The sequence below is a fragment of the Cyrtonyx montezumae genome, unplaced genomic scaffold (genome assembly GCF_038088225.1).
Source record: "Cyrtonyx montezumae isolate F1298 unplaced genomic scaffold, pur_monq_1.0 scaffold_2, whole genome shotgun sequence".
In the NCBI taxonomy this organism is placed as follows: Eukaryota; Metazoa; Chordata; class Aves; order Galliformes; family Odontophoridae; genus Cyrtonyx; species Cyrtonyx montezumae.
Window position 1 is genome coordinate 13650746 of NW_027071936.1, and position 15142 is coordinate 13665887.

General features: G+C 42.8%; 1 protein-coding gene across 1 annotated transcript in view; it reads left to right on the plus strand.

The window, feature by feature from the left end:
* Positions 1 to 1399: 1399 nt before the first annotated feature.
* The window catches only part of INTU (inturned planar cell polarity protein), a 42167-nt gene continuing 28424 nt past the window's right edge, over positions 1400 to 15142 (plus strand). Inside the window, exons 1-2 of the mRNA XM_065736399.1 lie at positions 1400 to 1533; positions 7649 to 8235. Coding sequence (XP_065592471.1) covers positions 1421 to 1533; positions 7649 to 8235 — 700 coding nt within the window. The 5' untranslated portion in view covers positions 1400 to 1420. The remainder of the gene's footprint in view (positions 1534 to 7648; positions 8236 to 15142) is intronic.

Sequence of the window (15142 nt, forward strand, 5' to 3'; positions counted from 1 at the left end):
TTCTTCTGCTGCAGAAACATTATGATTATATAGAGAATGTATATCCAAAGGTCCTTTAGTAGCTGCTACTTAGACCCAAAATTCTGATGTGCTCTCTGCTTCCCTAGGACCACAGCCCTGGTGCTATGCAACACGGCAAAGGTTTTACAGCTGAAATCCTGGACAGTACTACTGCTGTTGCTCACCTTGGCCACAGCAATGTAGCTGTGGATAGTTTCCATACCCTTGAATGCAGTAGGGAGTAGTGTTTTGAGGAGGTTGTCTTTCTCTTACAATTTTTAGCTGATATAAAAAGAAATAAAAATGAAAACTAAATTAAAAAAAGAAGTATAAAGAAGGAAAGATGCCAAGAGAATCCTACTCCTATGCAGGGATTCCTGGTAGTCTTAAAATCGCTCTCTCCAGATTGCGATGTCACCGCTGCCTCTTTAAGGCAAAGTATTCAGAAAGCTGAAACTTCTGTTTGAGGTAGCAGCCAGAATTCCACAGATTTGGGTGATAAAACATCCAATGGCTTCCAACTTGTTACTCATTCTGAATTGTACTAGCTGTCCTCCTCATAATGATCCTTCTTTTGTCTTATAATTATCTCAGACACAAGAACTGAGAAACTAAACCCTCTATTTTCAGTAACTGATTGCAAGATCTCATTAGCTAGTGATCTTAAATTGCTTATAGAAGAAATCTGGAAAACTTGCCCAACTAAAACACCACAGAAACCTGACCTCTCCATATGTGGGAAAAGAGAGCACAGATGATAGCTTTGAATAGATAATAAATAAGAAGGTCGAAGACTGGGGACACACATCTCCTTTCAGCCAGTGCACTGTGTCAGATAGGAGATGGTTACAGAGCCCTGCAACTCTCTCCGCCCCTGGTAGGGCTTGTAATATATACATGTATACACTTACATATTAAATACGTGTATATATATATATATTTTTTTTTTGGGGGGGGGAGGGTGAGGGTAAAGGCTGGATTAGATTTTGTGAGATTGATATTTTTAGTACTGATACCTAAGGAAAGAGAATCAACTGGACAATTCAATGACTTTAACCAACGGGAAAACAAGTGGGGAGAAAAGGTTTTCTCACCCATCAAGGAGGCTCTGGGACAAAGAGTCCTACGGCTGCCAGTTTGGAAAGATCCCACGGAACCTACGGCAAACCCCCGTTCTCTGTGAGCCGCTGCCCGCGGGTGAGGACCCGGGAGGGGACGGGGCAGGCGTGGGGATGTCCCAGCGCCTCGGAAGCGGCGCGGCCCGTCCCAAACGCACCCGCCTCTGGGCGAGGGCCACGCTTCCCCCGCCCCACGGCGGGCTCGGGGGCCGGACGGGCGTGGCGGCGGAGGCGGGCGGCTTGAAGGGTTCCCACCTGCCCGCTGCCGCCCGCCCGCAGTCCCCGGTGCCGCGAGGCGGGCGATGAGGGGGCCGCGGGCGGGTGCGATGTTCGGGGCGGGCAGGTATAGTATTCCGCGGCCCGTCACCAGGAACCTGGAGGACCTGGACTCGGTGCAGAGCGTTCTGCTGCACAGGTCAGCGGCGGGACGGGAGCGGGAGGCGGGCGCCGCGCCGTCTCTCCCAGGCTCGGCGGCGGGGGGCTTTGCGGCTTCCTCGCCGGACTCGGGAGGCGGTGGCGGGGAGCGGGCCCCTCGGCGCAGCCCCTCTCGGAGCCGGCGAGGGGCAGGCGGCGGCCTTGTGTTGCCGAGGCAGGAAGTCAAACGGGCCGAGCCCTCGTCCGCCCTCGCCTTCTCCGGGCGCCCAGGCAGGTGGGTCCCCCGCTCTGCGGGAGCCAGCACGTGTCGGATCGGTTCCGTGAGCGCCGGGAGCTCTCCTTCAAAGGGAGAAGCAAAAACTCGTGAGCAAATCTGAGGTGGGCAACCGTTCATGAGCGTGCAGGAAAAGCACTGCCTGCTTTATCCCCTGCTTGTCCGTCCCTAACGTGCTATGCTCCACGGTATTGCGCCACAAAGAAATCGGACCGGTAACCCCTTACCCAGCGGGGCATCTGTGGGTCTCTGGGAGCCACGCTCGGTGCCACCTCCTTGGTGCCCAGCTGTGCGAGGGCAGTGCCATCCCGGTCAGCAGTGCTCAGCAGAAGCACAGCTGGGTCTGGTCTGCAAAGTGCCCCATTCCTCAAGTATTTTCTCGGCCCTGTTTTATTTCCTACTGTAAAGAAAAAGCACGCTCTCTCTCGGTGCCAGCTCTAAAGGGCTATTGCTATGGGAACTGACAACTGATTATTAGCTCAGCTTCTCTCCAGCTGAAAGCACCGAAGTGAATGAATAGTTGCTTGAAATGCCCAAGGATGGAAGCACCGATTGCAGCGCACAGCGTGCTCTGGAATTGGCCTGCTCCTACTCTGCCCTCTGCAGCAGCTCTATAAGCAAAAAGCTTGCCCATGCAGTACCAGGGATCCTGTGGTATCTGAAGTACTATCAATGAGTTTGTTAGTGGCTTGATAAAGAAATCTGATTAGTTTTCCTATAAAACTTCTTTTGGTCACAAAGGTAGCTTTCGTTCTCCATGTAATCTCTTGAAATGTGAATTCCCCAATTAAGATGACGTTCTGGTGTCCCTGTTCAACTTGTACCACTTTGCTGTGGGTCGTAGCTGTGTGAAAATGTCAGAAAAGCTGTGAACAGAAGATTTTGTAATCACAGTCTTATTCGTGTAATCTTGTGTTAAACCTTACTGTGATAGCAAAATCTTGCTTATTAAGAAAAGCTGATGCAAAGTGCTTTTCGCTCCTCTTAGAGAAGGGCTTTAGTGGTGTAGGGGAAAGCTGTACTGTTGTCAATAAGCTTGTACGAAAAGGAATCCACTCCTTTCTCCTATTTTTGCTGGTGCTGTGCACAGGAGAAATAAGAAGATGAATAGGGCTCAAGAGCTGAAAGAGGCTCTGTTTAGCAGTCCACCAGAAATTTGGTTTGTTTTCCTTCAGATGTATGAGTAAAGGAGGTGTTAACCTTAAAAAACATAGAGATGAGAATATTTTTCTCTTAGTATTGTTTGCTTGCAATGTATCATGTCTTACCTATAATGAATCATTTTATGTCTGTCTAGTTGTCAGTAGTGTCATGTTGGAAATATTACTGGATTTGAAAACCAGTAGGAAGGAAAAGATGAAACCGTAATGTGTTATTTAGTCTTTCTTATTAGTTCTCGATAACGAGAACTTGAAGTTAGGAAAGGCGAAGGAATGCTTAAAATGTTAATAAAAATGGTGACTGGATGAAGAACAGATTGAGCTGTAGGCCTGCAGCAACCAGTACGATCTGTTTCGGTGTTACTGAGGCCTGTTTGTAGTGCCTGCACTGTGGAGAAAGGGGAGGGGGAAAAAAAAGCCAGAAGACTGTGAGGTGCCATCACCAGAGAGTGTTCCTGGCTCAGAGCACCATTCGGGTGGTACTACAGTCAGTTGTACCTCACCCACACTAGCACTTGGCAGAACAAGCACCTAATGATCCAGAGTCTGTTCAAGAAGCATTTAGATGAGGTGCTAAGGGATTTGATTTAGTAGTTAGGTAGGGATAGTGATAGGAGGATGGTTGGACTAGATGATCTTGTAGGTCCTTTCCAACCTTATGAACCTATGAACCTGTGAACCTAGAGTCGTTTCTGGACAGGGCATTGGCAATTCACAGGCATAAACTGAGTGCTCCTAAGTGTCAGACAGAGTTCCCTCATGGTGAAGAGAGCAGTGATTTGCTCCCATATACCAAAGATATCACACTGCTCCTATTTTCAGCTCTGTGTTGAACAGAGCACAGCCACATCCACAATTCAACCCCCGAACATGAATTCAGTGAAGTCAGTCTCACACAGGATCTACCAGAAGACAAACTGTTTCAAGTCCTTTCCTAATATTTATGCACAAGAAATGATGGGAAGCTTCCTTAAGTAGGATTGTGTGGGAAAAATCCTCTTCACTCAAATAAAACCCTGCTGCGTGAGATAAGTCTTACAGTTTGTAATTGTTCCCACAGCACCAAAACCCCACATTCATTTCAGAGGAATACTTAAGTGTTGCCCAACTTTCTCTCTCTATGAACTAAAATCTTCCAGCATCCTTTCCTCCATGGTAAGTTTAACTGTAAAATAGCAAGTGGTGTAAGACTGCCTCCACTTCTTGGAGAGCCTGTCTCTCTCACTTATTGAGCAAACAACTGGAAACAATTAACCAACTCTTGAACTTAGTGAAACTTGACATAAATAAAAGGACCACCTAGCACAGACAGAAACCCCTCTAACAGAAACACTTCAGTGTGCTATTCACTGTGTTAGAAGTGCTTGCAAATGCCAGTGGAATTAGGGTGAACAGGTCTGTGTATCTCATCTACCTCTTTTAATATTGTAACTCCTGCCATATTCTTTCTAGGGCATCATAACTCATCAGGCTCTTTGGGAAACAGTGTTTATGCCGATTCTGTTTTTACACAGTAAATTGTTTGGGAAGTTGAGTACTTCTGAAACATTTTTTCCACCTGTTTTTCTGGAAGCAATAGAAAATATGAAAGTTGGGGCATAGCTTGCATTCTGGCAATTGGAAACAAAGATCTGATTTATTTTAAGAATTGTCTACCACGCATGAATTATATACTTTGTGTAAAGTGGTTTTTGCCAGCTCGGATAATTCTTTCCACTCTTTCTCTCTCCCATGTCTTGTCCTAACTTGAATAAAATCACACTGGAACAAACTTGCCTCTTTGTTTTCTCTAGGTAAGGAATGTTTGTCTTCTCTTTTGGGTAGTTATGTATTCAGAACATCCACACAACAGTAAGTTTACTTTGAAATAAGGTTTTCTACAGGCATTTCAGAATGGCCGCAACATTTGATGTAGGTATTTCTAAGTACTGTAGTTAAAGTGAATCACTGGGACGCAAGTCCAAACCATTCCTGTCTGTTAATTCACTTGAAATCACATTGATCAACAAATGCTTTCCTAAGACATTTTCAAACGCAGGAATCTCATACCAGAATTCTGCAACTCATGCAAAATACTCCAGTGCTATAAAACCTCACTGCTGAGGCTGTGCAAGCATCCCACTGAGCAGAGATTAAATCCAACACGTTACAAATGTTCCAACCATTATTCTCCATCCCTTCCCTTATTCTCCATGTGTGTCTTGGTAGGTTTACTGACACAGCTATGCAGCGAGTTGCCTGCACTGCTGCCAGGGGTCTTGTTTTTCATGTGTGTGAATAATTAAAACCCTGAAAGCGAAGTGGCCTTTTGTTTTAATGTCTCTGTGTTGTGTGTTTGTAGGCTGTATTGCCTGCTTTCAGGTGCCAAAATGTGCAGCTGGTTGGGCTGTGCCTTGCGGCCCTGCCCTGTCTCCCTCGCTTACCTGCTGTCCTAAGCTACGGAGAGGTTGCCTTTGCTTCTTGTGCTTCTTTAAATGATGATGGGATGTATTCTGCTGTTAACGGTCTGATGGTGAAAATCAGTTTTTGATTCAAGTTTCTTTCTCCATACAAGTTTTTTATTATAAGCAGTGCTCTGGGGCTCACCCCGGGGCTGTGGATCCATCCGGAGTCTCTTTTACGGGGCTGCTGCTGAGGCCTTGGTGTAGTTCACACAGCCTATTCTGCGTTAGGTTTTCGATGCTGACAACTGAAAGATGCTCAGAAAACCGCTGAGACTCAGATGTTGGTGCTGAGGGAGCAGCGGGGAAGGCTGGGCGATTCTCAGGCTCTCATACTCCGCGGAGCCTAAGCGGCCCTTGCAGCTCAAGGCCCCGCTTACGCTTCCCGCCCTCACCGGGCCCCCACAGGCGGGGCCTAAGCGGCCGTTACGCTCCCGCGCGGCGCTGCCACGCGCTTCCCCTGTCTCCATGGCGCCGAGCGGGACCGCCAATCAGAGGGCGCGGCGCGGGTCACGTGCGGGAAGGCCGCGAGAGTCATGGCTTCCGCGGGGGAGGGCGCGAGCGGAGTGGCCGCGGGCATGGAGCCGCTGCGGGGCTGTGGCGAGGGCGGCTCGGACGGCGGCAGCGAGAGCGGCTCGGACGGCTCCTCCATGTCCGCCGGCTCCGAGTAAGGGCGGGGCGCGGCGCAGTCTGCGGGTGGGCTGAGCGTTGGGGGCATCGTTTTGTGCTAAGCAGTGACTAAACGCCAAGTGCGTGACACTTGTCCCTGCTTGCAGCATCCTTACCCGCCCTAAGTCCCTGCGGTTCCAGGTAGAGAGCAGTACCTGTATGGGCGTTTTGTATGTTTTTTTTCCCAGCCGGACACTCCCTCTGAGCTCCTACAGGTGCTGCGGTGCGGTGTCATAGCGTTCTTTGATCGGCTGTGTTCCCACTATCTCTAAACAAAACTTTCTTCCTATATTTGGTCAAATTCTAATGTAAAATGTACGAATGTGAGTTTACTTTACTCAACTACTGATGTGATTCCGAATGTCTCGGGTCAGGTTTTCCTTGTTTGATTGCTATCCTCACGGTCTCAGGTTGGTAGGAGAGATCTGGGAGTCCTCAGGGCAGCTGTGGTGCTCCCCGGGCTGGGAAGGGGAGCTACTCTTGGCTGTGAGCATCTTTTACGTACAGTATTTTACAAGTTCTTCACGTAGTCTGCTAAAATGAACTTCAATGTGTGTGAAATGAGAAGCTTTCTAATATTTACTTGAAATGTGTTGATAAATTAAATCACTGTCCCTGCTTTAATGGTTGCTGATCCTCATGCTCCTGTAATTGTACTGTGAGGTTCACCTTCAAGCTGTGGAGTGGACAGTTGGTCCTGTTGCCTTCTCAGCTATTGTCTTTTTTTTTTTTCCCCAGCCAAAAGTGTGATTTCCTTTAGTCATTTCCCATTTAAAGCGTGTTTATGAACTACTTTGTATTTGTTTCTGAGCTCTGCGCTTGTTCCAGTTAATATGTCTCTTTTAGACTATATGATCCCAAACTGGACGTGGTTGACACATGGCCATTGCTACAGTAGGACAAGAACTGTTCATGCCTTGCATACAGCACCCCTGCTAATCCATCCTGCAGTTCCCTTGCCTTTTCTTTGCAGCATCTTGATGCTAGTGACTCAGTGATCCACTCTAGCTGGTAGAACCCTTTCTGTAGCAGTGGTGCCTCTTAACTCTTGTATTTTGTATTTTTGGATGCAGATCTAAATGTCCTGTTTTGAATGTGTCTTAAGACGTGTTATATGGATTTCTTTCTTTTAATTTTTTTTTTACTTTAAGATGATTTAAAAGCACTATTGTCTTTCAACGAGGTTGCAGTACAGTCCAACTTTTAAATATGCTATGAGAAAAATAATGGGAGTGAACAAGCAAATAAACAGTATGCCATTTTTTCTCTAAGCCCCATCATGCCCATGTATGTAATTACTAATTAGAACTTGGATACGGAAGAAACCCTTTTTTCTTTGCTTGCTTCCACAGAAGTTAGTAACAGTGCTTTTTGCAGTGGCTGGAAGGTGTTTGAAAGGGACGCCTTTCCTTCCCAGAGCAATTGTTTGTCCTGGAAGAGTTCCTATCCCTATACAAACTTCAAGCATTAAGCTTTTAATATTCAGGAGATTACATACTTTTTTTGCCTCGTACTCTCCGTATCCCTTCCCTGCTTGAAGTAAGTAGATGTGACTTAAAGAGCAGTCTTTCTCATCAGAGCTATCGCTGATTGTTTTTCTTTGTTTCCCAGTGACCTTGAACCTGAATGGTTGGATGGTGTGCAGAAAAATGGGGAACTGTTTTATTTAGAAATGAGTGAAAGTGAAGAAGAAACTTTACTTCAGACCGTTTGTCCAGAAATACCGTCAGTGAATCATGTCAGATTCCGTGAAAATGAAGCAGAAGTTATTCAAGAGGGATCACGAAAAGAAAGGAAGTATGAACTGAAGAAGTTGACAAAAATATTAAAGAAGAAGAATCTGTTACCAAAGCATCCTAGTAAGAAAGGAAGTGCAAGCTGTAACGTGCACTCCGGTGGTCCAACTTCCATACTGAAACACCACTCCACTCAGAAAATGGGTGAAATACAGCACAAATACAAAGATATTTATGTTTATGTAAATCCCAGAAAACTGCTGGAGAACGCTGGAGAAGATGAGCAGCTCAGGCTGCTAGAGGCCTTGGTAGGAATTGTCCATCAGTCTTCGTGGAGCAGCAGAAGAGCAGAAAAACAAGGCAAGAAGGATAAGGTCACCAGAGGAGTCAGTGAGGAGAAGCTTGTAGTACATGGCTTGGTGCCGGGTAGTTCAGCAATGAAGACGGGGCAAATACTGATCGGTAAGTTCATCAAGTGAACACACTCCTCTTTTAAAATGAATATTCTTTGTTTAGTTTTTGAGAAGCAGCTGCCTTGATTATTCCCTAGATGTAAGTAATGCTTACAATTACTGTTTGTAAATTCCTGAGGTACTATTTTAAGTAAATATCGCTGCGTTTGGTCCTTTGTCACTTATTCAATGTTACATTCTTACGACTGCTAACATAATATGTGACATAAACTGGAATGCATTAAGATCACGGTCCCTTTAGCTTAAAAGGAGCACGCGTCTTCAGCTTAGGAAAAAGTACCACCTCACATCTTTAATGCAGAATTTATTCTGTAGATAACTGCCTGTGGAAATACTTGAGTGTGCCAAATACTGCATTTTGTTTTTATTCTTTTCTACCACTCTCAGAATATGTTTTATATGGTTTTTGAGACACACACACAAATAAAAGAGAAGAAAACACAGAGTAAATATATACTTTTTAGATTCTTATCTGTGCATACTCTTGTTTAGTTGTTCTTCTGTCTAGCAACGAGAAGAGCTTCTTCAGTAGTGTAATCAGCAGGCCTCTCTGGTGCAGAATGAGAGGGCAGTGAGCCAGCAGAGCAGCTCTTTTGTGTTGGATTGGCTGTTGCCAGACATAAGGCGATGCAGCTAAGTAACCTGGCAGGAAACAATGCAGAAGAAAAATTGTCCATCTAGTTTTTGCTGGTGTGCTGAGTTAAACTGGATCACAGAAGTCCTGACAGGCACCAGAGCTAGAATAACATACAGGATTGAACTTTCCTGGCCAGGAGTGAAGCAGCAGATGTATGTGTTCCCGTTTCCAGCATCAAGAGGCCACTGAAATAAATGACTTAGTACTCGTGAGCTCCCAACCTCAGAAACTGTAAATATGGGAAAGCTAGCCTGTGCCTTTTAGGGGTGGATGGTTAATTGCCCTTGAAGTTGCTCTCTAGTAAGGAAAGAGATGATTCTGGTTAGAAGTTAATGAAAATTTTAATGCTGTAGTAGCACAAAACCCACAAACTCAGCATGAGTGCTTTTGAAATTCCAGTGTTGTGAGTATTGAAATGCAAATCATGCTTTGACTAGCTCATTCTTCTAGAATAGGTTTTCAGATAGGCTGCTGAAGAATACTCCAGAGAGAAAATTGGATAACTTTCAAATTTTATCAGAAAGGACTGGTTAGTCAAGAAGTGAGGGATGAAGAATGAGAGGAAGGAGGAAGTTCCTATACAGCTTCATCTACTGTGCTTAATGGTATTTAATCTGATTAGTGTAAAGCTGGGTATTTATAACCTCTAAGTTAATTTAGGAACACCAATTTGTATGTAACTGCCTGTTTGTAAGAGCAGCAGTGAAGTCAAAACAGTGTAGGTACATATCAAATCCAGGAGAAAATACAGACCTTCTCAATGTGGTAGTACTTCATCTGCAGCATTCAGTGTTTTCTTGAGCTAATGAGCACAATTTCTTTTGTTTGTTTGTTTTGTTTTGTCTTAAATAGAAGAACGTTTTAGTTAACTGAAAAGTCTAGCAATTTTATGTGTCATAGGGCTGACCAATATTGCTTTGGTTTGGGATGTTGGAAAGTAGTATTTTCAAGCATATAATAGTTATTCAGCTTTCACTTGAGAAAATGAGCTGTATGCTGTGCCAACAGTATAAAATATATAATTTGGAAGTATTTTTATACGAAAATTACACATCTATAGTGAACACTGAGTACTGTCAAATTGTTATGTGGTGTCTAGCAATGGAGAAGCTTCGCATAAATTAGGCGTTTAGATTTCAGTGCTGTCAGCATAAAGATATACAGTAAAAATAATTCTGATTCTGTCAGAAGAACTGGCTGGCTCACTGTCTCTGTATCGTACTTGAGAGGACGAGAGTTACAGTATACACCCAAAGCTGACTTAGAACAACTGTAGTTCAGTAGAGGGCCTCTTCAGATCCTCGCAGGAGCTGAAGTTGCACAGAAAGTTCAGGAAAAAAGTCAGTAGAACTTTGCTTGTAAATTTTAGGAGTTCTGTTCAGAATTTTGGAAACGCGCAGTGAAGTATATTTCTGCAGTCAGTCTAAAACATGATCAGTATAGCATGATGCCTGCTGACTGCTTTGGGTATGGTTTGCTCATCTTCTTTGACCTTCATAAGCACAGATGTTAATTAAAAAAAATCAGGAACAGGTTAATATTTTAGTAACCTTCGATGAGTGATGCAGACCATTTTTGTATTAGTGGTTTTGTTTATTTGCTTTATTTTTAAGTGAATGCCAAGTATATTTTCCCTTTGAAAAGAAGTACTTAAAAGTGTTATACCGTGGGTTTCTCGCTGTCCAGTTTGCAGCGGATGTTGCAGGCAGTCTTTGCTCAGAAAACAGTGACTGGATTTGATCTGTTGACAGTTAACATAGAATTTGAAGTCATTCCAGTACTGAGAAGACAAGAACAACCGAAAATAAAAATCCATTTAGCAAGTGCCTGCTTTACCAAGCCACCTCCTCTGTGTTCAATTTCAAACACCACTCTTCTCCCCATTCCTCATCTCAGCCCCCTGTTCTTATCCCATGGTAACTCTGCTCATTCTCATCTCTTCAGCAAGGTAACAAATCTTGCAGGAGGCTGGGACCGTGCGTGTGGTGCCTTCCTTCTGCCACCCCCTGCTTCTTGTTTTCCTTTGCTCTATAGTAACTCTTCCACAGGCTGTCAGCTTTCAAGGAATGAGTCCTCTGCGGGACCCAGCCCTCCTGTAGCGACTGCTGTGCTCTCTAATACTCAGGCAGATGTGCCACTGGCTGCCCTAGCTGGGCCAGATGTGCTGAGCTGCTGCCCTGGCTTCAGGACTTGCTGTGAGCTGCAGGAGGTGTTTCGTGGCCTTCCACACAGCTCACTGCTGCAGCGGTGAGGAGCATATTCTGCCTCTCTGATCTTCACTGTTGAGCTCTATATTTCTGTTTTTTTCCGTGTTTGTGGTACGGTAAATAATAATGGAGTTACAGGTTACTTTGTATTATTCACAGCAACTTAGTTATTTGTCAGCAGTAACTGTGGTTGCCACTGAACTGGCTACTAAGGTTGATTCATGAGGGAGGTTGAGTTTTTTTTTTTTACTTTGAATGACCTGTCACTGCTTTAACACTTTCAGTAGAAATAACTGCTTTCCCCCCCAATAAATAATCATTTTCCTCTGATGGCTTCTTCAATCGATTCTGATATGTCTATCCCTTACAGCATCGAACATTAAAATAGAAAACATCTGTTTATTATTTGTGGAATATGCTTTTTTTTTTTTTTAGGATTGGGTATGGAAGTCGTAACTCTTGTTGCTGTATTTTATCAACTAAGTAGAGTGCAGCCACTGACTGTGTGAACATAAGTTTTGTAAGCTAGGAAACTGCTGCTTTACCTCTTTAAAAAGATGTTCCTCTGTTGTTTTTCAGTTCTTAGTGGTTTTTTTTTCTATATTTACAAGTTCATCCGTCTTAAATTTTCAAATCAGAAAGTCTGCATTGCTTTTGAAATTCTTGGTGCCACTTCCATGTGGGTTAAGAAATCCAGTTGCTTTTATTCCATGTACCTTAAGGGTCTTTGTTTTTTGTTTTTTGTTTTTTTTTTGAATATTTTTCCTTACATGAATTTATTATTAACAATATGCATAGCCTGCTCTGCTATGTGGAACTTTGAAGTTAGATCTTTGAGCATATCTTCAAAGACAAAAAGCTCCACCGAATACTCACTGTTAGATCCAGGGAAATAAGGGTTATAATAGGAAATGCCGTTATAATTTGATTTCCTCTCCCCTCTAAACTGAAACCCATCCAATTCGCAGCAGGGGATACTTTGTGCAAACGCTGATGATGGCCATCTTTACTGTGGTATACATGGAAAAGTAATTCCTACGATACTGGAAATGCAGAAAAGCTCTCTCGCCTTAACCTCTTGGCAGTTATTTTTCATTATCATTGCACTTGTCACTGAGCACCTGAGTGTTGTGCATGAATTCTCTTATCTGATCAGTGCATTCAGCTGTCAAAAAGGTGTAAGGAGTATCTAGGGAGAGGGATTATTTCTCAAAGTTAGTAAACATGGACTGTAATAACCCAGTTCTAAGCAACTGTGCAGAAGATGCAGGCTATTGTTGAAAGCATCAGTTTAAAGGTGCAGATCCCAACTCCGTTTACTGGCAAATAGTTTTCTGTGGGTTTTTAATTCTCTTGGTGCTACATGGAAGGGTTACTGATTTCCTTTGAATGAAGACATGTTTAAGCAGTGATTTCTTCTCCTTTCATTTGAATGGTGAAACCACAGATAATTTTTGTTGGAGGTCCAAAGTTCAAGTCGTGTGCGTAGTATCTTTATTCAGCAATTGATTATGGTGTGGTAAAACAGGCAGTCCTTGCTGGAAGGCAGAGCCTAGCGTGATCTGATTGTTTAAAACACAAATCCATTTACGTAAGCAGCCTGCAGTTATTTTATGACAGTTGAGGTCAATAATGCTGGTGGTGGTTGTTGTCATTTGTCATTTGCTACGAGCGAAGAGTTCTGTTAGAACAGTGTTCTTGAAAGGACCACAATGCTCTTAAAGTTTGAGATTTTCCATGGGAAATTACCATATATGGTGTATTGTTGAAAAGTCCCTCCTGTGTAGAGTTGTTAAGCACACAAGATAGAAACACGGAGCTTGCATAAGCTTTGCTGTGCTCTCACTGTGCAGTATGGGATGTCGTTTATATTCTTTAATCTCTTCTTGAGGCATAGCAGCATTGGTTTGGGTCAAAGCAGCCCACTAACATATAAAACAAGTAATTGATCTGGCTTTCTTCAGTACAATTTGTTCCACGCCTTGCCTTTTTTGGAAGGGAGTACGTGAATATTGATAAGTACTTCTACTAAGCCACTTGTGAGAACAGAGGAAATTATGTGAAATTATGAAAAAAATAATAAAAAGGTCTTCTCATTTCTTCTCCATGTGAACGGCATGGCTCTGATTTTTAATTCAGATTAAAATATTAATTTGCCATCACTGCATGCAAGTGGCATTCACTCATCAGCCAGTACCCCCAGCCTAATGCAGAGTTATGCTTTAAGAGAAGGCGTGTGCAGGTTTAGCTGTATGGAACTGATATCTAACAAAGGCAATAAATGTGTGCATCGTGGGACAAAGTGACAATCCATCCTGAGATAAATATTTTTGCAATGTTTGTAGTCCTGAGACTTGATCTTCTTTAGATGGGCAAAAATTTATTAATCATTTTCACACCACATGTTTGAGGTCAATACACACTCTTAGGTAACAGTGAGTGACAAGTATTCTCCGCTGAAATGGAATTGAAAAAGACTGAATGAAGAAAACAGGCACAAATTCTTGACTGTGTTTTATCTCTGTTCCATCACTTCAGTAAAACCTGGTTCTGCTTAGCACTGTGCAGAGAACATAAATGGGCATCTAATAGTTTGTGAACTAAGCGATCTTTTTGTCTTAAATGATAGAACTCCAAACTTGATTATTCATTCTTACTGAACTCACAGACACACACACACAGACACACGCACACACATATCACAGAACTGTAGGGGTTGGAAGGAACCTCTGGAGATCATTGAGTCATCTCCCAATAGCTTACTGTATTCTTTTAAGAGAAGGATAAATATTGTTCTATATTTCTATTGACTCTAAGTTTGATATCCTGGAGCTGTCAGAAGAAAAAAGAGTTCCTTTAAGTGCTGTTGCTCAAAATCTCTCTAAAAATGGAAATTAAACCTTGTCCTAGTGTTCTTCATTTTTCAAGACAGACATTAATGAGCTAAGGGGCTAATACAGTGCAAGCCAATAAGAGCAAGTCAAGTGCTATTCTATGTATAATTTGTATTTGCAACTGTATTAATGAAAAATATTAAGTTTTATGTTTTTCTGTAGCAAGTTAGAAAAGAATATTTCATAGAAATGCATGATTCTAGTCTATGTCAACTTCAGCAAAAATGTAAGTGTTCAATTCTCTGTATGCAAGAAAAGTCAGTTGTCCTTTTTCATTTTGTAAGACGTACCTGCAGTGCCATCTGTACAACCCTTTTCAGTCCTCTATCAAAACGTTTTTCTGCATATCATTCAGCTGTGTTTTAGTCTGAAAATTGACTGAACTCTGCAAATTATCAAGTTTAAGAAACGATGCTGTTTGGTTGGATTGTTGTAGGTTATTTAATCTAAATTGATTAAATATGAGCGAAGTTGAATTTTGTATTTTGCATACCGCCTTTTTGATTTAATGTCTAAGAACCTAAGTCAATCTCACTTTTGAGTTTCCCAAATCTTTAAAGGGAAAGACGTGTTTCTCAAAGGAAATGGTTAATACTGCTTCTAACAAGGAATACTTGCATATATATAAACTCTCACTGTCATAAATTGCCACACTGGGTAGATCCTGCGGTTGTGTTCTGTTTTAAGGTGCTTCATGTTCGTAATTTTACTTCCTTCCTGTTGTGCTAGTAGTGGCTTTCATTCTGTTTCTTAGTAGTCTCCGTCTACTGCGTTCTGTTTTCTTTGGCAAAAAGAAAAGGCCAAGAGCCCCACCATCCCCGATCTGGGAAGTCAGTACTGATGGGTGTAGTTTTTCTTATTCAGTGTCAATTTGCAGTTCTTGCCTAGAGATACAGCATTTTCTGGCAAAATGAAGGGGGCCTTATGGGACTGCTTTGGCAGTGTCTTGTGGAAAGCTGTTCCATTTATGGTATGTGATTACATTTTTACAAATTGAATGGAATAAATATTTATCTCTCCAACCAAAGTTTTACAGACTTACAATAGTTGTCAAATAAATGAAACACTTCGAGTATAAAGCATCTAAATACTGATGGATCTTTTTTCAAAGAGTATTTGTGTATTCTACCCTATCAGATGTGGTCCAAAAACATTCCT